Below are 26,439 nucleotides of genomic sequence, written 5' to 3' on the forward strand. Positions count from 1 at the left end.
ACAACAGTGCCTTTAACCAAGAGCTTTCTGTAATGGAAGTCTCTTTAAATGGTTAAGTAGCAAAACAAATCTGCAATACTTACAGAACAGATCTTAGCCTTTTTCCTTACAGATGAGATACTGGCTTCTAAGATGCCTGACTCACTTTAAGTAAAACTTTCCAGAGAATGGACTTCTTGTGAGATCTTGCACTAGTATTTGTTAGAACAATTGGCTGATCAACATGCACATTTGTCAGACACTTTTGCCTTAGCAGGATCTGTAGGGTCAGCAATGGCATCCTCTTGACTGCCACACTCATGCGTCGGTATATTAGATACCACTGACGCTATGCCCTTTCAGTTCCTTCTTGTCGGCAACTCCCGACAGAGGGGGAGGAGGGCAGGTAATGGAACGGACATGAGCAACACATCTCAAAGAACAACAGTTACAAAAGGTAGGGAGCCTTTTTTTTCTTCGAGTGCTTGCTCATGTTGATTCCATTCTAGATGACTCTCAGACAGTATCCTTGGAGGTGGGCTCGGAGTTCAAAGTTTAGCAGCTTGTGGTACTGCCCTACTGAAGCCAGCATTGTTGCGGGCCTGCTGGGTAAGTGTTTAGTGGGATGTAGGTGCCCGCCCTACAGATGTCCTGGATAGGCACTTGGGCTAGAAAAGCTGCTGAAGAGGCCTGCACCCTGGACAGGTGGGCGGTTACAATCACCAGGGTGGTGTCCTGCTTTGAGCAGGGGGTTGGACTAGATGACCTCCTGAGGTCCCTTCCAATCCTGATATTCTATGATTCTACCTTCGACTGATCATAGCAGTGGCAAATGCAGACTGTGATCAAAGAAGAAATTCTTTGAGTGGTCACTGGGTGACCTTTCATCCTGTCAGCCACTGTGCCGAACAATTGCGTCAACTTGCTTAGACCTTACAATGTAGAAGGCCAACACCTTCCTAATATCTAGGGAATCTCGTGCTGTAGTGGCCCACAGGACCCCCCACTTCGAGCCTCTGGCTTCCTGCTTTTTCCTGTCCTGGCTCATATGAAACAGAGACCACCTTGGGTAGGAAAGCCGGGTGTGGACTCAACTGGACCTTGTCTTTGTAAAAGACCATATAGGGTGGTTCCAAGGTGAGCACCCTAATCTCAGAGAGTTGGCAGGCAGATGTTACTGTGACCAGGAATGCGACCTTCCAGGACAGGAAAAAGAGCAGGAAGCCAGAGGTTCGAAGTGGGGGGTCCTGTGGGCTACTACAGCACCAGATTCAGGTCCCAGGGAGGAATGGGGTCCTTGACATGCGGGTAGAGGTGCTTAAGGCCCTTGAGGAACCTGACCGTCATGTCCTGGGCGAAAACCGACCTACCCTCGAGCAGTGGACAGAAAGCCAAGATAGTCACCAAGTGGACTTTGATAGATGAAAGGGACAGGCCTTGGAGCTTGAGATGCAGAAGGTAGGCCCAGATTAACTGCAGCGAGGCTTGCTCAGACTGAACGCCTTTATCTGAGGTCCAGCAGGTGAACCACTTCCATTTGGCCAGGTAGGTCGCTCTGGTGGAGGGCTTTCTATTGCCCAATAGGGCCTATTGGACATCAGCCAAGCACTGCTGCTCCTGCTCATTCAACCATGCAGCAGCGAAGCAGTCAGGTGTAGATTCGGATGCAGAAGACTGCCATGGTTTTGGGACATTAGGTCTGGCCAGAGTGGTAACCGTAACAAAGCAGCCATCGAGAGGTCCAGAAGTGTGCTGAACCAGTGCTAGTGAGGCCAAGCTGGTGCTATGAGGATCACCTTTGCCCTGTCCTGCTTGATCTTCATGAGGACTCTGTGTGAATTAACAGTCCTGGGGAGAAGGCATAAAACAGAGCCCCCGACCATGGGAGCAGAAAAGCATCCAACAGGGAGCCTCTGGTGATTCCCCAAATCAAGCAGAAAACTTGGCATTTCCTGTTCTGTCTGGATGCAAACAGGTCCACCTGGGGAGTTCCCCACTTGTGGAAGATGAAGCTGACCACTAACAGAGGGAGGGGACCGCTCGTGGCAAGACGAGAAGATCCTGCTGAGGCGATCTGCCAAAGCATTCTTGGGCCTGGGAAGGTGAGTGGCTACGAGATAATGTCGTGCTGCAGACAGAAGTCTCAAAGCCTGAGAGCTTCCTGGCAAAGGGCAGACGGTCAGTCTCCGCCTTGCTTGTTGATATTGAACATAGTTGCTGTGTTCTGTTAGGACCTGGACCACCGTGCTTTCTATGTGAGGTAGGAAGGCTTGGCAGGCCAGGCGAACTGCCCCTGAACTCCCTGACGTTGATTTGCAGGGAGTGATCATGACTTGACCAACGACCTTGCATGCTGTGATGGCCCAGCTGGGCTCCCCACCCCAGGTCTGATGCATCAGAGACGAAGGTCACAAATGGGGATGGAGCCACAAAGGGGACTCCTTCCAACACTGATGTAGGATTCTGTCAGCAGGTGAATGATGACAGTACATGGTCCGGAACCCCGATCACCTGGTCCATGCTGTGCCTGTTGGTGATGTAGACCGACGCCAGCCACGCCTGCAGGGGCCTGAGGCGGAGCCATATATGCTGGACCACATAAGTGCAGGCTGCCATGTGTCCCAACAATTACAGGCATGTGTGAGCGGTGGTGAGAGGGTGGGCTTGCATGGATGAGATGAGGTCTGCCATGGCTTGCATCCAAGTCTCGGGGAGGAAGGCTCTGGCCCAAGTAGAGTCAAGGACCACTCTAATGAATTCTGTGCGCTGCACTGGGGTTAAGGTTGACCTTTTCTCATTTATTAACAGCACCAGATCGAGATGCCACTACACCTCATCCTGGGACCGGCCCTTTAGTAACCAGTTGTTGAGGTATGGGTAAATTTGAATGCCATAGGTAAGCGGCCACTGGCGTTATGCACTTTGTGAACACACTCAGGCCTGTCGAGAGACCAAAGGGCATTGCTGTGAATTGTAAATGGACCTGGCCCAGCATGAAACGAAGGAAGCGCCTGTGCCCCAGGAAAATGGAAATACATGTCCTTTAAGTCAAGGGTGGCGTACGAGTCTCCTGGATCTAGGGAGGGGATGATGGAGGCCAGAGAGACCATGCAAAACTTCAACTTCTTGAGAGACTTGTTGAGACAACGCAGGTCAAGGAGAAGTCTGGGGCCCCCTTTTGCTTTTGGGATTAGGAAGTAGCTGCAGTAGAACCCATTTCCCTTCATGTCCCAAGGAACCTCCTCCACTGCCCCCAGGTGCAATAGGTTTTTGACCTGGACAAGCAGTTGCTCATGAGAACGGTCCCTGAAGAGGGTGAAGAAGGGAGGTGGGCCACAAATTGCAGGGTGTAGCCTGAAGAAATTGGGTCAAGCACCTAACAATCCGAGGTTAGCCAAGACTTGGCTGACAGGAAGGGGTGGAGGCAGTCAAGGAAAGGTGGATCCAGTGAAGTGACCTGGGTGTCATCCTTGAGTGCACCCTCAAAATGATTGCTTCTGGCCTCCCTGGTTTCTGGGAGGGTCAGACTGATCAGACGGGTGGGAAGACGACAGGTGTCACTGCTTAGACCCTTTGGCTCTCCTTTCTCCTGTAGGAGCCCAATCAGGGAGTTCCCCAGTACCTAGACCGCAGAGATGTAGGATGGAATGGCTTCTTGATCTGTTGAGGAGTGTGAAGGCCCAAAGAGCGGAGGGTGGCCCGGGAGTCTAAGGCTGTAGAGCCTTGAGTCAGTCAGCTCAAAGAGCCCCGCCCCTTGAACAGGAGGTCCTGAAGAGTGGCCTGCCTCTCTTGGGAAAAAGGTGGAGGACTTCAGCCAGGAGCTGCGCCTCATGGCATGGAGGCGATCACCCTCGCTGCTGAATCAGTAGTATCCCAGGCCTCTTGGAGGGCTCCCCTCACCATCACTGTGCCTTCGTCCACCAAAGGAGTGAACTGGGCTCGGTCCCATTGGAGGGCCTCTTTTGGAGTCCAACAGATTAAAATTGTACCCGCCTCACAGGGCCTGGTGGTTGGACACCCTGAATTGTAGGCTGGCCATCAAATCTTTCTGCCAAATAAATCAAGTCTCTTGGCATCTTTGTTCTTTTGTGTACCACTAACGTGGCCCTGCCTGTCCCTTTCATTCACAGCTGACACAACCAGGGACGCTGCTGGAGGGTGCGTGTAGAGGTATTTGAACCCTTTCACAGGGACGTACTTCTTTTGTGCCTTCTTAGAAGTCGGTGGAATAGAAGAGGGGGTTTGCCACAGCGATTTGGCAATTCTGAGGACCCCCGATTGGACAGTGTGACCCGGGCCGCGGTGGCTAAGGTAATACTTTGGAGGGTAGGGATAGGATACAGAGTGACAGACAAATTAGAGGATTGGGCCAAAAGAAATCTGATGAGGTTCAACAAGGACAAATGCAGAGTCCTGCACTTAGGACAGAAGAATCCCATGCACTGCTACAGACTAGGGACCGAATGGCTCGGCAGCAGTTCTGCAGAAAAGGACCTAGGGGTTACAGTGGATGAGAAGCTGGATATAAGTCAACAGTGTGCCTTGTTGCCAAGAAGGCTAATGGCATTTTGGGTTGTATAAGTAGGGGCATTGCCAGCAGATTGAGGGACGTGATCATTCCCCTCTATTCGGCATTGGTGAGGCCTCATCTGGAGTACTGTGTCCAGTTTTGGGCCCCACACTACAAGGAGGATATGGGAAAATTGGAGAGAGTCCAGCAGAGGGCAACAAAAATGACAGGGGGCTGGAGCACATGATTTATGAGGAGAGGCTGAGGGAACTGGGATTATTTAGCCTGCAGAAGAGAAGAATGAGGGGGGATTTGATAGCAGCTTTCAACTACCTGAAAGGGGGTTCCAAAGAAGATGGATCTAGATTGTTCTCAGGGGTCAGATGACAGAACAAGGAGTAATGGTCTCAAGTTGCAGTGGGATTTAGGGGTTTAGGTTGGATATTAGGAAAAACTTTTTCCACTAAGAGGGTGGTGAAACACTGGAATGTGTTACCTAGGGAAGTGGTGGAATCTCCTTCCTTAGAGGTTTTTAGGGTCATGCTTGACAAAGCCCTGGCTGGGATGATTTAGTTGGGGATTGGACTAGATGGCCTCCTGAGGTCCCTTCCAACCCTGATATTCTATGATTCTATGATATAATGTTAAAGTCAGACTCCTCAGCAATCTCAATCTGTAGTTTCAAATTAGCAGCCATGTCAGGGAGACTGCCCATTTGGGAGGGACCAGTCACTGCTTCGTCCGGGGACAACGCTGGCAACTGCACCACCTGTGGAGGAACAGGGTCCTCCTCCCTCTCCAGCAACGGCTCCTTCAGTGCAGGGGCTTGCTGCACTGCCCCCACATCAGATTTGGCACCGCATTCCAACTCTGGGCCAGGTCCAGTTTGTCTGAGGTGGCCAGGGAAGGCTGGTGGGAACACGGGACCAGCATTACAGGCATGCCCCACAAGTTCCAATATGGCCATTGAGCGGGCCCCTGTCCCGGCTGTCATGTCGCTGCAGGTGCTGCACCGGCCTCACGAGTCAGCTGTGAATCACCCCTTCTTGGCAAGGGGCTGAACTCCGGGTCTGACTCGGACCACTGCCCCTCCAGCAACTAGGGTGGAGCCGTTGAGACCTATTCTGGTTGGTGACTGGCAAGGCAAGGGCGAGGAACAATGTCTGCTTGCCGAAAAGTACTGGAGGGGGAGAGGGGAAAGGGGACCCGTGCCATGACAAGGAGTGGCCCTGCCCTGGCCAGGACTGACATCTGGGAGAACGTCTGGGCTACAGGAAGCTCGCCAGTACCAATGGTATGGGGACCGGCTCCTTGACTCCACCGTCCCATGTCTTGTAGGTGGATAGCGTGCCAAGGACCTGAGCCTTCTAGTCGGAGACTTAGGATACAGTGCCCACGTCTGAGGCCACAAAGATGGAGATCTGTGCCTGTGGTCCAGTGACCAAGAGTGCTCCACTGCCCTATGAAGCACTCCCATAATCACCTGGCCCTTAGATCTTGGGGTCTTAGTGAGTGTCTGCCTGGTATGGTGCCAGTCAGCCTACTTGTTCTTCAGCCACCAGGGCCACTTCTGGCAATGAGGGCCCTGGCAGAGACCGAGGTCTCCTGCTGCTCCCTGGAGTCAAAGGTGGATCCCTGGTCAGGCTGGGGGATCTGACCTCCACCGTACCCTCGTAAAGCCCTGGGGCAGGCACATGGCCAGACATTGGTCCTGTGTCCAAAGCCCATTTTCCTTCTGGTGCCGGGGGCCGCCTCTTCTTTTGCTGCTTCTTTGGCACCGGCGAGGGGGAACGGTGCTGGGTAGAGTCTGGTGCCAGTGGCGCGTTCCTCACTGATGCTGAAGTGCTCGGCGTGGGGGCCGAGTGGAGGGCTCCAGTGCAGGGCGAAGTGCAGCCTCCATGAGGAGGGCCCTCAAGCGGATATCCCGCTCCTTTTTTGGTTCTAGGGCAAAAGTTCTTACAGATTCGACATTTGTCCTTTCTATGGGATTCCCCCAAACACATCAAGCAGCTGTTGTGGGGGTCACTGATAGGCATCGGCCTGCTGCATGAGTAGCATGGTTTGAAGCCAGGAGAACAGGGCATGCCCTGCTCTGGGGTGAAGTCCCAGCTGGGACTCAGCTACCAACTAACACTTAATGGCTACGTACCTACAAACTATGTACAAAGAAGATAAAGGCTGTAAAGAACCAATAATGCTCTTGTGATCTGCAAGACAAGGCGCTCCAACCATCCATCACGGGCAGTAAGAAGGAACTGAGATGGTGTAGGGTTGGTGGTGCCTAATATACCAACGCATGAGCGCGGCACTCAATAGGGTGCCACAGCCGACCCTACGGATACTGCTAAGGCAAAAGTCTCTGACAATTGTGCACGTGAGCGCGTACACATCTAGAATGGAATCAACATGAGCAAGCACTTGAAGAAACAACTGAATTATGGTGGGGTAAAGGCATTAATTTGAGTAATCCTAGCAGAAGTAATGGGAAATCGGCCATTTTAATAGATAATACTGGGCACAGGGGTGAACCATGGAGACAGGACACCAATTAAGGTCCTCCTTAATCAGTAATAAAGCTATTCTGAAGTGATTTAAGGTCATCCACTACTGCTTACTGTGATCACCAAACACCAGCATATAACTGCTGAGCCTGAAATCTGTTTTAGAAACAATTGTTAGTTCTCACAAGCTAAACCTTTGGTCTGTTTCCTGATTTCCAGGTAGCTGAACTCTGCTGGCAGGCAACTTTTAAGATCTGTGGTGGAAGGCTGCCTTCTATTCAAATGGCAACCCACCTTGAAAGTAAAGGGGTGAAGTTTGGAAGAAGCTACAGGTCTGACTAGCAGGAAGGATGGTGCTGTTTGAAAGCAATAGAAGTGTGTTTTGAAGGAAGGAAAGTTGGCTCCAGGAGGCTGTGGGAAATTACATCAGTTGAGTTGGATCCTTTGGCATTTAACTCTATTGCTGTCATTCCTCCAGCCATGGCAGCCTAAGATGGCGAGCAAGGCAAAGTAAACAGTTCAGGAAGCGTAGAGGCAACTACTGTAATCAGTGGGAGCACCCAGGGAAAGCATACAGTCTAGGTTACTATCTAATCTGACAGCTTTCAGGATCTATAACACGTCTCTGCCCACATCAAACAGTTTTTAGTGCTAGTGGGGAATTTTATAGAGGTGACAGTGCTCTTAAAGAATTAAATCACCATTTCACACACTAAGTAGATAGTTTCCTTGTGAAGGACTACATTTTTATCCAAAAATTGCCATTAGAAGTTAGCAGTTTGCATATGAATTTCATGGGAAGAGGCATACTTTGAAAACAACTGTTTTTACACTGCATTTTTAAACACATCAAGTAAAGCAGTTTAACTGAAGAGATCAGTGGCCGCTTATACATTGCACCAGCTATTTTACCTCTGTAGTCTGAATTTGCATCTAATGTACTTTAGAGTTGCTTTTTTCCTAAAGAACCTAAAGCTGGAACACTGCCCCCCTGCCCCAGAATCAGTCTGGAAGAACATGACTTGTGAAAAAAGCCATTTTAAAATTGGCACTAACTTATTTTACAATGTAGGAAGTAACGCCCCTATTCTCAAAGGGGGAAACATTGTTTTATAATGCACCTGAGGCATCAGGCAGAAAAGAAAACTAAATATAAGGTAACCTAGAAGTCAGCTGCAGTTCAAAATCAAACTATTCAACGTAGCCTGGCTCACATATATAAACCTAACTTACAGCTTTGAAATAATCAAATACTGTAAATTTGAGAAATTGATTTCATACGTCTTAACTGATTTGGGTAACTGCAAATTGTCCATGAAATGAATGCTCTGTGTTTAGTGAAGGTCTTCAACTGTTCTGTTCTCTTTAGGATATAAATGGCTTCTAGGTCAAGGGCCAAGTCCTGCTGCCTTACTAACAATTTGTTTGCCTTCCCTGGGACTAGTCACCTAAATAAAGCAAGATCAACTTGGCCCTATATAGGAAAGTTCACTTACCCAAATAAAACCTTTTACAAATACATAACTATTTAATGAGCAAAATCACTACCTTTGAATTCCCATTCTCCCATTAGTGTGAATCACAGCCTCAAAATTCAAGGCAATGTCTGAGAAGAACGTCCTGTTCTAAGAGGAAGCACCTATAATCTACTCTCTTCCTCTAAGACTCTTTGTTACAGGGAAATATTTTTTCTCTATATTTTCCTTTTTTTTGACAGCATTGACTCTAAACTCAGACAGGTAACTATGATTATAGTAATTAAGAGGTGCTCTATTCCTCCAATAAGTCAACAGGGATATTTCTATCAATTCAGAGCATGCTGATGGATATGGACCACAATTGTCTTAGGTGGCTGAACGGAAAAAGCTTTACACAAGCACTTTCTATACAAGCCATTTATTTGAAATGCCAACTATATGTAGGATAAAGTCATGGTACATGCTTCTCAGCAACAGTAGAAAAATAGAACCAGTGAAAACCTTTTTACAACTGTAATGGTACTCAAAAGAGAAATGTATTGTTTTACAATGCATCACACAAGACTAGAATTCAAGTTTGGAGGTACCTAAATAAAATACTATTTTTAAAAAAAACACTATGTACAATTGAAGCGTAAACAAGTTTTACAAAGTACTGGTTATGCAGGTTGTAGAAAAAACACTTGCATAGGACATCAAGTCAGTTTAAGAAAATTTTCTGAGCCTTTAGCATTGAAGGCACTTGACTACCAGTAACAGCACAAGGACAATAAACAAAATGTAACATTGCAGAAGGCCAGGCCACCTTCCAGAAGTAGAGAGATACAAAAAAAAACCAGCAAAACAATTTAAAGGAAGCATCCTTTTCAGGAATTAAGGTATTCATCCATACACAGTGTTGGCAAATGGGGCGGGGGGAGGGAAGGGGAGAGGAGAAATCTGTGTTTTGTTTTTGAATAAAAGATTGTGTACTGATGTTTTCAAGTAAATGAACATTAAATAAACCAAGAACAGGAAATCATCTTATGATTTGTGAAGTAAACATCTATTGATGGATCTTGCATCAAACAATGTTACATGGGTAAGCAGTTTTCTCTCTAACTCAGAACTATATGGAAGAACAGGGAGATCTTAGAATTCCCACTCTAATTTGAAAGTCTGTCATGTAAACAAGGGGCTTCTGCTGCAGCCAATAAACTGAAAAGAGATGAAGTATAGCATAGGGAATGGTAACATGTCTTTTGTATTAAGTAGCTGAGACAACTCACTACCCCAGTATGTCAGCTGCTTTTTGGGGTGAGGGGAGTGAAGATTAGTTTCAGCATAATGCTTCTAAAGAGTAGGATGCATGCATCTTTTTATTAGGTTTCACATGTCCAGTTATACAAGCCTGGGGCCAAATTTAACCTTGGGATGAATAGAGGCAACTCCATTCACTAAAAATGGGTTGTATCAACTTAAACCAGGGCATAATTTGGCCTACTTTGCCTATACTACTTAAAAACTAGAAGAAAAAACTGTCAGCATTACAAGCTAAGTCTCTCTTCTCAAGGAGACTCCAGTGATGACACAGGAAATACAAACTAGACAACACTCCTTTGATACATCTGCAAGAGACACTCCACTGTTACCTGGAGGTTCCACCAAAAACAAACAAAAACAAAAAATCATCTCACTTAACTGATATTTCTAAACCGGTTAGGACTTGGGGGGGGGGAGGGAGGGGAAGTGATGTATGTTTACTATACACAAAAATATAAAACACCCCTGGGATTAGAGGACAATTACTACAATGCTGTCTCATGCAACTTTTGGCTTCAGTAATTACACTTTACCGACAATTCAGAATGTAGATTAAATCCTACAATTTAAAACAAGAAAAACCCCAACGAAAGATGACAAACGGTTACCCTCCGCTGAAAATATTTTGAGATCAGCAGCAATTCTCTATCTTCTTCCCAGATCAATATGAGTAAGTGAAAGTGTAGATTGTCTTAGTGGCCTGATTGTCTTATGGCCTGTCAAGGACGTCACGCTTTTTCATGGATTTTTTCCTTAAGTACTGCTTGACGGTGTGAAATGCCAGCTTCTGAGATCTTGAAAGTGGCAACTGGTTTCTAAGGGCAGACAAGCTTTCCAATAAAAAGCTTCTCACCAACATATTCCACCGCAAACACATTTCATGGGTGCGTTCAAAATATACTCAAAAAACATGTCAGCCTTCTTCACAAGCCACCCCTCCACAAGTTCCATCAAATAACTACTCATACTATTTCTAAGAGATTTGAGCCACAGTTTACCATACAGTACCACATCAAATATCATCAATAGCTAAAACAGGTTTCCTGTAAGCAGACCTATCAAGGTGTAGGTAAAGTAAGTTATACAGAAAAGTAAGTCTTCTGTTGGAAGCTAGGATTTAAAGTGATCAAGTTACTAACATTTGAACACAGGCTTCAATGCAAGTAGTAATTTACTTTTTGGGAGAGGGTTACATTGATTTTAGTGCTCGTGAGCATGGCGGGGATGGGGAGGGAGGAGGAGTACATATGGCTAAGAATTAGTGTTAGAAAATGTTGTGACAGACTTCACAGAGCAAGATCAATGCACCTCAGTCCCTAGCCAGTGCGACACCAGTGTTAACCTATCCTACCATTCCTGGAGGTGAGGGCAACTGTCACACTGTGTTGTGTGGGACAATTCTATGAACACAACATAGATTAGACATGAGGTTAGAATCACCACATGCATTTTGTACTTGTGACCCAACCCAGATTTCAAACCAAGCCTCCTAAGATGAAAAAGACAAATTATCAACTGTGATTTAGTCAACCTTCACCACCCAGTATCATTAGACTAACATGACTGTATCTTAAAGGAATCTTAACATGGTATGAAAGCGCTGCAGGAGAGATTATGATTTACTAGATCACAAACCCATGATAGTTTACCCAACCCCCACTTTCTAGATTGAGAATTCAGTATATAGTTGCACAATAAGGTCTTATGGCTCCTAAGCTTTGTATACATTAATGAGAGGCGGGGAGGTTGTTTTTGAGTTCTGGGGGGAAGGGATGGGCAAGAAGAGACACCTATCTTTTACATGAAAATTGACTTATACTAAAGAAAACTGAAAAAGATTTACATTTAAATAGCATTAAGCATTTTTAAGGTTAAAATAGTCTTTAGCTCACACTGATTGAGGTCTTCAACTGCTACAAGATCTTTCGTTATAGTGACCAACCCAAAAAAAGGCATTTATCAGAAGTTACTACACTGTGGTATCATATACCAGAGTCTTCACAACATTCAGAATGGGAAATAAGTGTGGGGTAACTATTGGCAAGTGTTGACTTTTCAATGACTATCACTAAACCCCTTATACCGTGTAACCGCAGCACCATGGCAAGGGACGTGCCCAAACCACCAGTGTCTCGTCTCTACCTTGTATTCATGTTAGCGGAAGAGTTAGGACCCCCCCCCCCCCTCAAAAAAAAATTACTGTTTTAATCAAGGGGCTAGAGGTGTAATTTTAAAAAGTACTAAGCCATATGCAACCAATGAAGCTAACACAGTTACTCTTCAGTCCATGAATTTGTTCACAAGAGAGAACGGCTGAAATGATAAATTCAAGACTTTAAAATGTTAAGGAACAGTGAATGACATCAGGTAGACTAAAGCCCTTTGTTTTTCTCATAGACAGAACAAAAGAAGGCAATGAGCAGTCACTTCAGCACCTCCACTAGAGAGGCAGCCCTCTCATTTGACAGTGTTATAATTTAGACATCATCAGATACTAAGCCTGATCTTCCTAGAGCTTTAGGTTTTGGCATGAATCCTCTAAACTCTGACCTTCACTCAGCCCAATTCAAGGGTATCCTGTCTAGCACAGTAATGTTACGATCAATCTGCAGTATTTCTAAGTTTTCTTCACAAATCAATCATTTGAGTCTGATAATAAGTACTTCTCAGTGCCCATGAAGTTCTCCAAAATCACAAATGGACCAGATAACGTAGGCTGAGATTTTCAAAGGAGCCGAATACAGCAACACCCAACTTCAAATGAATTTCACTGGGACCTGGAAATCGAAATCCGTTAGGTTCGTTTGAAAGCCTCAGCCATATGTTTTAGAGTAGACTTGCTGAATCAGAATGAATGGAGACCAGCTGCCATGACTCGTTAAACAGAATGGTATTAGACTGGATTTGCAGTAGTGATAGACCAGGAAGATTTCAGACCTCAACAAACAATGTTACTAAAAAAGTATTCTGATGTGCTGTTCTTTGGAATTCCTACAATAATTCAAAAATAAACACATTGTTACTATCTCATAAGAAAATACATTTCATAGTGTGCAACCCAATGCACGTGGAGAACTGGGAGGTGAAAGGTAAAATGCAGAAGTATGAAAATACAGTCCTTTAAATGTAACAAGAAAGTTTAACATATTAGTACAAAACTAATACAGGTAAAATAAATGTACAGGTGCAAAAGGCTACCAATTTGTAAAAAAAAAAGTGCCAGCTATTTTTTGTAAAGACTTAATATCTTCAAACCACAAAAATAAACCCAGAAGCAGCATTCAAAATAAACTGATAGCATGCTGTCTCTAATAAAGCAATGTATATACAAAAAAAGTGAGCAAAATTGAGTTTTCTGCTGGCATTAATGAATTTGTCTGACAAATGTCAGGCCAAAAGTTGTGAAGAACGGGGTGTTTCACAACTCTCAGGCACAGAGAAATAGTGGAGGTTGCTTTCAGAGGGCAGATTTTTTGTATAGAAAGTCTGGTTTGCTTGGAGACCTCCTTCCCCTGCTTACTGCATCTTCCCTTTCCAAATCTGTATTTCTCTGTGCTTCGTGTTCCAGAGGCTCTTCCTCTGTCAGTCTCCTGCTGGATCGCTCTTCTTGTATCTCAGAGCTGTACGTAGAGAGTGAAGGTCTGTTAGAGGTTAGCCCATACGTTAAGTCAGTTTCCATTTTTGTTCTTCCCCTGATGTGAACTGGGCCATTACCAGCATTTTCCTGGGCAGCCAATGCCAAGTCCAACCGCTGGGGAGGTTGTTCTAAGACATCGAGGTGTATTGGCTCATTCTTTTGTCTGTGCTGATGCCCATCTTGGGAAAGCACATATTCTCTCCTAGAATCCTCTTGCTTTTTAGGAGATAACTGGTTAGGTAGATAGGCTGACTTTAAGCCACTCGGTGATGCCTTATTGTGGCTATACAAATCTGGACCAAAATACATGCCTTGGGAAGGTGAAGGAGTATGTCTGCTAGGTGCTGGAGTTGAAGGTCTGCATGCAGCATTAGAGAAATCATAGAAATCTGGATACTCCTGTTGATTTTCTCGAGTATCTATTTTTTGCTCTATTGCATGTTTCTTTCGAGAACTGTGTATGTGCCTAGTCTGAATACATGAAATATGCTGGGGTGGTCCAGGTCCGACCTCTGCCACTGGCTGGCTTAATTCTGTGTCAACAGTGAGCTCTGGCAATCTTCTGTCCTTTAGAGACATCGTTGACACACCCATAGCAATATCTGGCATCAACTCATTTAACATTGGCTGAGTACACTAGAAAAGAAAGAAAAAAAGAGTTAACTTTAGTTGGATTTTCCTTTACTTCTACATTTGAATAACATTTATCTATATCATCATTTTCTCTAGTAGTTGGTGATACTTTTTCTTTCTGACCCACTTCAGTCTTCTAGAACAATCCTGGCCAGTAAATTCAACATTGTTTCAAAACTTGTTTAAGAGCATGTGCTATTCCAAATCAGTTAATATTTATATTTTTTTATATATATATATATATATACACACACACACACACACACATATATATACACACATACACACCCCATACCAATCAGTAGTTCACTTTTCAGTTTCCTAGAGGAGGGACTCATCTACTGTATTCCATACATTTGATCCACACTAACCAGCTTTAAAAGCAGGTTATTACCCAAAATTAGCACTGAGAAGCAACTATTGAAAACATCCAACTCTGCACATTGCCCTTGGAAAGAATAAGTAAAAGGCAAAAGATCATGCATATCATTTCTACATTGGAATATGCAACTAATCAAATCCCAAGAGAATGTCCCTCCCTTGCAAAGAGCAAACCATGTCCAATCTCTCTTCCCCACTCCCTTATGAAATGGTAGCTACTTTCAATTGACAAAGAAGATTATTTTAGTCCTTTGTTCAATAAACAATACAAAATAAAATGTATTACATGTGCAAGTTCAGACTGCCAGTCAACAAACTTTAAATATGACTGCTTTCAGCCACCTACAATATTAGTTTTTCAAAAAATACACATTCAGTGCAAAACACAACATTAGTGAAACATTATGGCTGAGAATTTAAATGCATAAAAGTCAGGAAATGTATATATCTGGTTGCAACCTCTCTGCACGTATACATATTCTGTATTTTGTAAATACAGAATAATTACATTTATGCTTTATATATTTATATGCACACAATATGGCTGAGTTAAAATTGCTGTGGTAGTTATGAAATTGATTCTTCTCTCCTTGTTACATGTTTGGAGGTGATCTTGCCAATTACAGACCAATAAACCTCCCAGGAAAATGATAATTTCTACTTTTATCATCTCCAGCAAACCATTAGATGAACACGACTTGACAGGGATAACCTAGTACAAGGGCTGTGAAGGAAAATTGTGCGTTTCTACTTTACTAGAATTATTTGACCACACTGGCTAAAGAATGGATAAAGGAGAAGAAGTTGACAAATTTGAACCCTCATATAAGGCTACTGAGGAAGCTACAAATTCATGGATTGAGAAGTAAACATTTTTATTGATCAGAAACTAAGACAAGTCGGGATAAATAGTCAATTTTCAGCATGGCAAAAGGATACAGCAGGATACTCTATCAAGGATTCTTTGCTAGGACTGGAATTGTTTAATATATTCATTATCTAGAAAAGGGAGTGAGTAGTGAGATGACAAAATTTGTAAGATGACAAAATTATTTAGTTTAGTCAAGACTAGAGAAGACAGAAGAACTTCAGATGGACCTAGCAAAGATAGGTGAATAGGCAGCATAAGTGGCAGGTAAAAAGTCAATGTTAAATGCAAGTGAGAAGGAATAATTTGAAACAATCATACATGTTTCTGGCTCCTAAATTAATTGTAATCACTCAAAAAAAAATACCCACGTGTACTTTTGCCTACCTCAATTAACACTTCCCCCCTCCCCCACCCACTTTTACATGCTGAGCAAACATTGGTATGTCTAACAAAACAGGGATAGGAAAGACTGGATGTATTATGTCATTTTATGTATTAATGGTATGCCCTCACCTGAGATACTGTGGTCAAATCTAGTCACTCAATCTCAAAGGGTAACAGAAAAAGAAGAGCGCAGAGAAAGTGAAAACTGAACTGACATGGAAAGATTTCAACAGGAAGAGAGATTGAAAAGATTGTAATTGGTAAGAAAATGAATAAGGGGACAAGTTAAAGGTATCCAAAATAATGAAGTATAGAAAAGATAGTTGGGATTCCTATTAGACTTTTTAGATAATATAAAAATAAGGAGACAACCAAAGAAACTGAAAGGCAATACAATAAGGAAATACTTCTTACCCCAAAATATAAACAAACTTTGGAGCACCATTGCCACAGGATAAAGAGGCCAAGGGTGTAAGATTTTTTTTAAAAAAGGATTTATATGGATGATGACAATGTCTAAAGTTATGTTAGAAATGATAAAAGGATATTTAAAATGGTTCCTTATGCTTTAGCATGAGGCAATTACTAACAGAGTGTGCTAGGAAGAAACTTCTCCTGTGGGCAGGCTGTCTACTACAGGATTTCCTGCACCTTTCTCTGAAATATCTAGTATTGGTCACTGTTCAGAGACCAGCAGGGCAATTCCTATGCTAAATACTTAGTTATTACTTTGCATTCAAGAGAGTGGGGGGTTTCTTTAAGCTAATGTTAAAGAGAATACAAAGCAGCATACATACAAGTGCTTTAAATCAAGTTCCTTCTTTAAAAGCAGTTTCACTCACTCCAATCTGTGGAGTTCCCACCATATATTTGCTTGTTAATAATCTAGCGGCTAATAAGCATGCAACCTTTGTGCATGACTTTCAGACACTAACATACGTCAAAGGCATTTCTTAATATGAGGAATAAGTACATGGCAAGTTTGAAATCACTTAAAAAAGGGCTATTTTGTAATGGGAGCATAAAAAAGCACTTGAATATTTTTCTTAAAATATGAAAACAATTTCTACCAAGTTCAAATAATTTAGAACAGGGGTTCTCAAACTGGGGGTCGGGACCTCTCAGGAGGGTCGTGGGCTGTCCGCCTCCACCCCAAACCCCACTTTGCAACCAGCATTTCTAATGGTGTTAAATGTATATAAAAAAAGTGTTTTTAATTTGTAAGGGGGGGGGGTCGCACTCAGAGGCTTGCTATGTGAAAGGGGTCACTAGTACAAAAGTTTGAGAACTACTGATTTAGAAAGAGCTGAACTGAGTTTTACCCACTGAAAAACAAGTCACCTTTGGGTGCAGAAGCATACAGAAGTTCAGATTTAAGTAAATATAAATTGTTTGGAAAGATCTGAGTGACTATAAGCAGGTTTTCAGAAACTGAAGTATAGTGTGTTGGGAGACATGCACATGCAGAGTCTCAAAACAGGTTTAGGAGTCCTAGAACTGATATCAAGTAATGTCAACATTAAAACTTTTTTCTTTTTAAAATGTGCTTTTAGCAATTACATTTCTATCCAGACATACAACCAATCATATGATGAAGTCAGCTTCAGTCAAGGAAACCAGTCTTCCTACACAATTTTTTCTTTACCTTTAAATATTAATCCATGAACGCTTTCTACATATGCATATATCCCATTCTCCATCACCTGCCACCGGCTTATTCATTTTAGAATCCAATTCAAAATTACCCCCCAGGCATTCAGAACTCTCCATGGATTTCCTCCACATGCCTGTCTGTCTACATTACTTCTCAAGTGAATATGTATAGCAAAAGTAACACCTACATCCACCTATGCCCCTGTCTATTCCACTAGTTCTGCTCCTTCTGTTTTGGCTCCCTCTACCATGATGGTTCAGGTATTTTACAGAAGGGGTGGAGGGGAGAAGGTTTATTTATGCTCCCCATTGAGTTATAAACCCAGCCTTTGCACCTCCCTCCAAGCCATGTTATGTCATTACATTTCACCTTAACTTTCCTTTTCAACAAATTACTTCAATGGGGGGAAAAAAGATGCACTTACTGCTTGCTTTTCAGCTGCCATTACTGCTGCTGCTGCAGCTACTGTTTGTCTCCCCAGTCCTGTAGTGTTAGTGCAATCAGGGGGTGCTGCTGCTTTGACACCAGGTAAGTAGACAGGTGGGGGAACTTTAGGAGCTGTCCTGGAGTGGAACAGTGAATGGTTGCATGGATAAGAAAAGGAACGTGAGGGATGTTGACTCGGCACCCTTTGCTTCCAGCCCATTTTGAACTGGCTGTGAATAGGAGTAGCTGGTGGATGGTAAGGAGGTGGAGGAGGGGGCAGTGGTGGATGGAAGGCCACATAAGAGTCAAGTTCTGTAAACATGGTTTCTGCAGTGGGAGTGCTGTTAACTCGACATCGTCCAGACTGTCTCATAGTTAGGAGTGGACTTTCATCCCCAAATCGCTCATCAGGAAAGAACTTGTGAGGATTCTGCAAGGGAACGCAACAAAATAGAAGAGATTAAAAAAAGTTGTGGTTTTTGGGGCAGATTTCCTATAAAATTGACCAAAGATTGGGACTTGTAATCTAAGATTAGTACAATGACTAGTTAGTCCCAGCATTTTAAATAATACACTGAAAAACTCAAAGAAGGTGACGAAGAGCTGATCACGAACGAGTCAGAGGCGAGAGCCTTGCATCAGCTTCACTGGTCAAATTACTCACCGTGATCAAGATATCCAAATGTATTATTTGCATTCCAGCAGCATTTGGAGGCCTCAATCAAAATTGCCCCTTTCCCTTCCCACCAATCACAGTAGGTGCTGTACAGGCACATTGTAAATTCTTTAGGGGGCAAGGACTGACTTACTATCTAAATATTTAGTCCTTTTCACTCTTCATGACCTGTTCTTGAACCAATTTGTTATTCTTAAGTATTCAGAGTCGTTTGGATGAACAATTTGCAGCCTACAAGTTGTTCACAAATTGCTCATTTTCACTATTTACAGTGAGTGGTCACTTAAGTCACATGGTATAATTTTTGCTCCGTGTCTAGATGGAAGCTTTTTGAAACAGGAAAATAACCAACAATAAATTACAAAAAGCAAATAATAAATAGTGAGCACAGTCTGCTCCTACTCATGCTTGAATGCTTGTGCAATACCTATATTATTTTGGGGGACAAGTATACCTACTCTCTAATGTTCATGCATAGCAAACACTGCAAATGTTACTGAACCAATAAACAAATCAGAATTCAAACCAGTGTCAAGCACTGGAACACCGTTTTTGCAACATTTAACCAACCAGTTCAAGTGGAGGAAAAGAAAACTCTTCTTTAGTGGGTGGTTGGGGTTTTTGTTTGTTTGTTTGTTTTAAGTGACAGAAATGTAAGAATTCTTATGTGTAATCAGTTAAAAAAAAATCTACTGGTGTTCCCCCGGGGGGTTCAAAAACAGTGTATTTTACCACCACTGAATTACATTATTGCAAAGACCTTCTCACCTTCCTATCTACTTTGAGTCTGTGCGATTATCAGCCCTTTTCCCCAATGAGAATTTTTTAAAGGTAAGAGAGAAGTGTCTGAACATCAAGTGCTTTGCACAGTGACAATGACAACAGCTTCTCAGATTCTGAGACTACATGTAACCAGCGTCACTGGAATCAGGCACTGGACATTTTCACTCCACATTATAGCATATTTTCCAAAAAGAAGCATTAACATTCCTTCTGTGTCTCCTCCACTTCTTTCAACAAATGCCACTGCTGGTTGATGCTGGAAATAAGCTTAATTTATTTGATATAATAAAAATATGCGTTTTCTCACTGGTAAAAATTCTTCACTTCCAAGCCCATTTTACGATGTATGAATACCACCCTCTTTCTAGCATCCAATTTTCTACACCTCCAACAAGCAGTTCATTACTAGTGCCTGATCACTGAGTGTAAATACAAGGGCAGATTAAAAAAAGTAGTGAACACCTATACGTTTGTTTTTGTTGCAGTCCTAGTCAAACATTCAGTTTTCAAAAGATTTGCACTAAATCACTCTGGAGAAGGAATTAAACTTATCCAGACAATTTTCCATACCTGTAAAAGCTCAGCAGCAGCATCAGAAAGTCCAAACTCTCGTAATACACGAATCTGAATCTCATAACTGACAGTGGCTCCTTCTCCACAATTAAGACCATATGCTCTTTGAACCTGCTCAGTATGACGGAGTTCCTGGAGCCGTTTGACCATCTCTTTAACAACAAGGAGATGGGGAACTGTGGGGGAAAAAAAATGACAGTGAAAAGTTACATGAGAATTTATTTCTTAAGACATTAATGGAACTAAGCAATTCAATGCCGTGACTAACTTTAGTTTTTCATTCAGAATTAACGTTAGGCTGACTACGTTGCTGAAGACGACCGGCACCGAGCCAAGAATAGTATGACTTACATATTTGTGCTTAATGCCTTAGAGCATCTTTATGGGATAAAGTGTAGAATAAACTAGTGCTAAGGATGTGTGCCATTTTTCTGGCTTTTACGAAAGCGAACCACAAATATACTCTTCTTTGTAAGCGTCTTACAGGATGCAGGAATTTTATGATTTGGGGGCCATGATATTTTAAATCTCAACTGCACATTCCCTCTAGAATACTATAGGCCAACAATATGCTGATATTCTTGGCGCAATTTATGTTTTTGGTGGAACACTGGGATCACAAGACCATAGTACCAGTAATAACTACAGAAAATGCATTTTAAAGAAATTACATGAGTTTTAAGCCAACATAAACCTGTGAAAATTACACTGTTTTATGCAGCTGCCTTGAAATAATTAGAAGCCTTTCCAAAAGGAAATCATATGTAATTTTGGTTATTTGGTTATCCTATTGCACAACTATCATGTAACATTTTGCTGCTGTCTGGTGATGGGTGATATTTCTTTGTGAATTTTCTGTCCCTAGTAACATGTGCATATCTTGAGAAAAGTTAAATTCAAGCCTCCCTAAATGCAGCGTCTGAATTGTGAACCTCACCAGCTATCCAATGGCAAAATATTACCACCTGTGATTTCCACAAAGATTAAATGGTTTAGACAGCAAGAGTAATGCATGGGGTATTTGCATTTCAGAGGTGAAATAAACACCACGTCACGTAACTACAATCAAACATCAATTGCTTCTAGTTTCATAAAGATCACCACAGTGTGTGCAGTACAGGGTGGATCTGATTTAAATAATGATTTAAATCACTAGTCAGGAAGACTTGATTTAATAATGGATTTCTACATAAAAGTGCATTCTTGTTGGTTGTTATAACCTTAATACATATTCTTCACAACTCAGAGATAGATGTGGGTTTCATTTTTAGAAGGTACACACTATATATTTTTAACGTAGGTTATTTTGAAAACTTTTCAGATTCGTTTTACAGCTATATCAGAAAATGAATGATTGTTTGGTTATTTCATTTACCAAAGGTAATTGAAGCAGCTATTTATGAAGTCATTGAGAGGTGAACTATCTCCAGTTCAACAGGTTAATCATTAGTATTTGGAGGATTTTCTTGCCATGCTGTATCAGGAGGAAAACATCACTAGACAGACATTTAAATTGTTTTATTTAACTAAAACAACGTTATGTATTCTGGTTTTTTTCTTCAACAGCAAACATATAATATATTAACAAAACAAGCATATGAATTTTTGAATTTAGTTAAACATTCAAGTTTTTTAAAATCAGGTTTGTTTTTGTTAAAACTGTTTTTAACTAAAAAATTAAATCAACATGACAGCCAGCTCAACATGAGAAATTTAAAATATTGGCTTCTGCAGCTAACTCAGTTGTCTTTCACCTTCATTTTCCTGTTGGTCATAATCTGGAGAAGAAAAACAAGCTTTCCTGCTTTTTCAGATCCCAAACGATTTCTCAGTTTGGAATGAATTCGTCCAAAGGAAGAAACTATTCTTTCTACACCGACAGAAGAAGCTACTGCTGCTAAAAGTGAGATCATCACTTCAACAGTCTCTGAATCCAAGTGCTTAAGTGACTTCTACCAGTTCACTAGTGTGACTTTCTTTAAAACATCATCAGCAAACATATTTCTTGCATGGTTCTTATCCCCAAACTTGGTCTCTTTTACGGTCTGCTGCCATTGTAAGTTTTCCCTTCTAATGAGAGAATGGGATGGTAGATCTCAAATCAATGAAGGCTACACTCAGAAAGACCTCAAGACTTCTGGAATATGCTGTTCAAACAGTTTCACTTTTGTTTCTACTGCCTGTCCCTCCCTTCTCACATTTATCTCCAGACTTCTTCTCCTTGTCCAGATCTATTCCACCCCCAACAATCTTCTAGTTATTGAAATTTTTGAAACTTTTCATTTTTAGAGAGAGGTAAGGGATTGACTCTGTGTACACAAATTTGCAGAGGGACAATAGGGTTGAGGTCTGTTATTTCTCACCTCTATACGTTATTTATTTAGAAACATTTTTGCTGTTAACAAGCATGTTGTCTCTGGAGACACAAATCGACAGTTTGAGAACTGCAAAGCTAAGCATTTCTGATGGTATCTTCTAGACTGAGCACTGAGTTCCATTGGGTAGATGGAAAGATTAACCTAAATAATCTATACAGAAGCCCTTGAAACCCCATAAAATTGGGTCTCTAATTCATGAACTGCTGGAACTCATTTATAAAACTTTTCTTAAACATTACATGAATATATTGTCTCATACTATAGAATTAGTATTTATAATCCCTATTCCATGATGAGCTATCTTTGAGCTATAATGTATCTATCTTTTTTTTTTTTTTAAAATCATTGATTTTTATCCACCCTGGTGCAATATCAGACTTGCTAATTTTTCCAAAATGTTTTTTTTTATTTCTGGCATATGAACTAACATAGTAAAAACGTGCAGATCTGCAATATCTCTAAGAGTCTCAAACAAACCTCTATACAGTGGAGTTGCATCTTACACAGGGGTTAGGTTCTAAAGTCAGCGCGTAAGGTGAAAATCGCATATAGTCAAAAAGAGAGCGTGCGACGGAAGAATGAAAGAATAAAAAAGGGAGAAAGACTACTTCAATGTCGTTATGCGCAAACCGGAGTGCCTCAGGATGGCCAGGAGCCATCTGTCTACGATCAGCAACACTTTAAAGTCAAGTCCTTTCTCTTCGAGGTACCGCTTGCCCTCCGGAATGAAACACTTGTGGAACCAATCCATAAATAATGCTGCCGTCACCCAAACCTTTTTATTTGATTGCCAGAACACAGGCAGGAGATTTTTGTTCTTGCCTTTTAGGGCACAGGGATTTGCAGCCCTGTAGAGCAAGCCCGGCTTTATTAAATTCCCAGCTGCATTGCCACAAAACAACATAGTCTCACTGTCTTTAGCTGCTTTGAAGCCAGCGGCTTGTCTTTCTGATTTCAAAGTGTAAGTGCGGTTGGGCATTTTTTTCCAGAAGAGCCGAGTCTCGTCAGCATTAAAAACTTGTTCCGGAAGATAGCCCTTTTCTTCTATGATTTTCTTTAATTGTTCGAGGTAGGCTTTTGCTGCCTCTTCATTGGTAGATGAAGCTTCACCAGTAGTCTGCACGTTTTTGAGGTTGAAGAGGTTCCTAAAACTGTTAAGCCAACCTTGGCTGGCTTTGAATTCCTTCTCATCAGAAGGCTGTCCCTCTTAGGTGGGAGGTTTGAACAGCGCGTAGAGGCTAAGAGCCTTTTCTCACACGATAGGCACACGTTTACGGTTCATGTCTTCCAGCCATAAGTTTAATGCCTTTTCAGTCTTCACTAAAGTCTTATCACGCACCTGGCTCTTCACCTTAGCAGCTATTGGAGCACTTGATGCCATGGCTTGACAAATTTCTCTCTCTCAAATCTTGATGACATGGATGCTAGATTCGTTGCGGCCATATTTACGCGCCACATTGGAGACCGACATACCTCTCAGTAAGTCCAACACAGCCAGTTTTTCCTCCAGCGTTGGAACAGATCGCTGTTTCTTCGGTTGAGCACCAGATGAAGTAGTTGGCTTGTGTTTAGGGGCCATGTTGTACGAAAAATACGTATCTTTAAACACTAGAATCACACTCAGCGCGGTGAGATGCTCACCGGATCGGCAGGCAGCGATCAATCCAGCGGGGGTCAATTTATCGCGTCTAGTCTAAACGCAATAAATCGACCCCTGAGCGCTCTCCCGTTGACTCTTCTACAGTACTCCACTGCCGCGAGTTATTGTTATTGTTATTTTTCTTTTTTTTTTTTGCTGAGAGCATATAGTTGAATTAGCGTAAGTTAAATGTGCGGATGATGCAACTCCACTGTACTCTGTTTCACCATGGCAAAACACTCAGACAGTTAAACACTGTATGTATCAAGGTAACACTATATGAAAGGAAGATTTCAAGGCAGCATGACTCAGCCTTCCCTTCAAAAGGTTTGTTAACAATCTGGCTTGAGTTTGGAACTATTTTTCATAAGTCAACACACTCAATCTTCTCAAATCACACACATTTTAGTGTTGTCTGGATGACATGAGTGTTGTAGAAGCAGGATACAGAACAATATAGTTTCACTCAGGAGTTCATGGGCCAAGTTCAGCTCTTGCATGATTTCTGATTCAGACAAACTCAAACAGGTCCAAAGCAACCCCGACAAGAGTTTGCTGACCCTAACCTGAATACTGCAGGCACAGTTCAGCAGAGGTTCACAAAGCCTCAGGAACATGTCACGCTACCAGCCCATAATGTTCAATCTTGTCCTTGTGGGGGAATGATCAGCTGAGAATCATACCTAGCCCCTGGAGCACAGACAGGAGAACACTGCTTGGTTCTTCAGGCTGCCAGCTCTTTTCTGCTTCTGTGCTCCAGGGACGGCTCCTGGCATGAGTGCACAGCTTGTTGTAACATATGACTGTAACACAAACCTATTTGGCTCAGTCCACAGCTCTAGTGATCTCCCTGCTCATGAACCTGGCTAAACAATCCCTCTTTCATGTTGTTAGTGGAGCATTAAATAAGGTGGGCCACTACCAGATCAAAATCCTTGTGCTCAAAACGCTGCACTGGCTCACTCGTTGTTTTCAGGTGTGAGTCAAAGTGTTGATGACAATCTTTAAACCTTGAATTGCTCAGAACCCAGCTACAATGGCATTTAAGATTGGTCAAGATGTTCTCATTCCATGTCCTTGGAGTGGAATTTTTCAGGAGTGGCAGCAGAACATTTTCAGTCAAAGCCAACTTATTTTGGGGAACTTTTTCCCACTGGCAGTTCACTAGTGTTTGAATTTGGCACAGTGCAACGTGTTATATAATTTGACATTTGGTTGATTTTTTTTTAGTCTAGTCTATAGGATGGCAGTATTTCTTTCTTCTGCTGTTGGTAGCATAGCTGAATGCTATCAGTTATGGACAGCTCTGTAAAGTAGATATTTGATTCTAGTCTCATTTATAAAAGTGCTTCTAAACTAACTGAATACTAGCACCCTTTCTACCAGGGCACCTCTCCCTCACAATTAGAATTCTACTCAAAAAAATTCCTACTCATCCCAAACTCAGAGTCCTTGGAGGAAATCTCTTAAAAGAAGCAGTCCATCTACCAACCCCAGATGTGAAAACTCTGGGAAACAACAAGAATTTAATAATCCCCACGAACAAAACCCCCAGAGAAGAGTAAATAGTTTGCTGCAGATCAGCTAGCATTCTTACCTGGGATTTCATTCGCGACAACTGAAGGAGGACTGGACTGATTACTGCTGATTTGCTGGTGGCTAACCATATGACAGCACTGTGGCACTGCGTTGTTTACCATGTAGAGGGTATCGGGGACGTTGGACATTCTAACCATCCGCAAACGAACTAGGTCTGTTTGTTCCACCATCATCTCATCTAGCACTGACTAAAATAATAGTAGTTAGATAATAAGAACTGCTAAAAAAAATTACTACTTTTCCAAAATCATATTTTCCACATGGAGTAACCATAACACAACCAACTACTGCCCCCTGAAATATGCAGATCAATTCTTTTAGAAGATACCATGAGTACGTAGGAAGCACAGTACAGTGCTGTATGAAGGCCCAACAGTACACAAACCCATTTCTTCTGCTCCCAATTTATAACATTACTTGGGTATTCTAGAGTATTTTCCACTCAAAAAATCTCACAGCACTTTACAATCAACAAAGTAAGTTTAGGCACCCCTCACAGATAATGCTGGAAATATAATATCTTCATTTTATAGATGGAAGAAGGAGAATCAAGTCCGCTCTCCCCCCAACCCCTTGGGTCACACAAGTAGCTCGAGACAGAGGCGGGAATATTACTTAAATTTCCCGACTCCTAATGCTATAACTCTTAAAGATAATCCTTCCTTTAAGCCAACACACTATGCACCTTTCCTAGAGGTGAAACAGGCTTCCTTAAAACTTCTCAACTGATGACAGAAGGGGATTTTCATGGACACCCTGATTAAAGTTCTCATTTAGTTCTAAACTGATTCCTTTACACGAGCAGGAGGGTAATTTAGGTATCTAAATATTAATGAAGGTATAAGAGAATTTGATGAAACTGGAAATATGTGACTTCTGTGCATAACAATACTAATCTGGTATATGAATTAACATATATAATCACTAGATGCAAAATGAGTATGTATGCATCAAAGGTCAAACATAAAATGTTCATGAGAATCAATTTTTCACATACAAAGTTAAATACTTAAGGATTGATTTAGAAACAATGGA

The 26,439-nt window shown here is 42.2% G+C and overlaps 1 protein-coding gene across 6 annotated transcripts in view; it reads right to left on the reverse strand.

The window, feature by feature from the left end:
- Positions 1–8,870: 8,870 nt before the first annotated feature.
- Positions 8,871–26,439, reverse strand: part of BTBD7 (BTB domain containing 7) — a 114,947-nt gene continuing 97,378 nt past the window's right edge. For all 6 annotated transcript variants that reach the window (XM_037900866.2, XM_037900869.2, XM_037900867.2 and 3 more), the window contains 4 exons: positions 25,403–25,592; positions 19,786–19,964; positions 17,755–18,186; positions 8,871–14,043 (listed from right to left, as the gene is read on the reverse strand). In XM_037900866.2, the coding sequence (XP_037756794.1) occupies positions 13,228–14,043; positions 17,755–18,186; positions 19,786–19,964; positions 25,403–25,592 (1,617 nt within the window). In that variant the 3' untranslated portion in view covers positions 8,871–13,227. The remainder of the gene's footprint in view (positions 14,044–17,754; positions 18,187–19,785; positions 19,965–25,402; positions 25,593–26,439) is intronic.

This window comes from Chelonia mydas, chromosome 6, assembly GCF_015237465.2.
Source record: "Chelonia mydas isolate rCheMyd1 chromosome 6, rCheMyd1.pri.v2, whole genome shotgun sequence".
Lineage (NCBI taxonomy): Eukaryota > Metazoa > Chordata > Testudines > Cheloniidae > Chelonia > Chelonia mydas.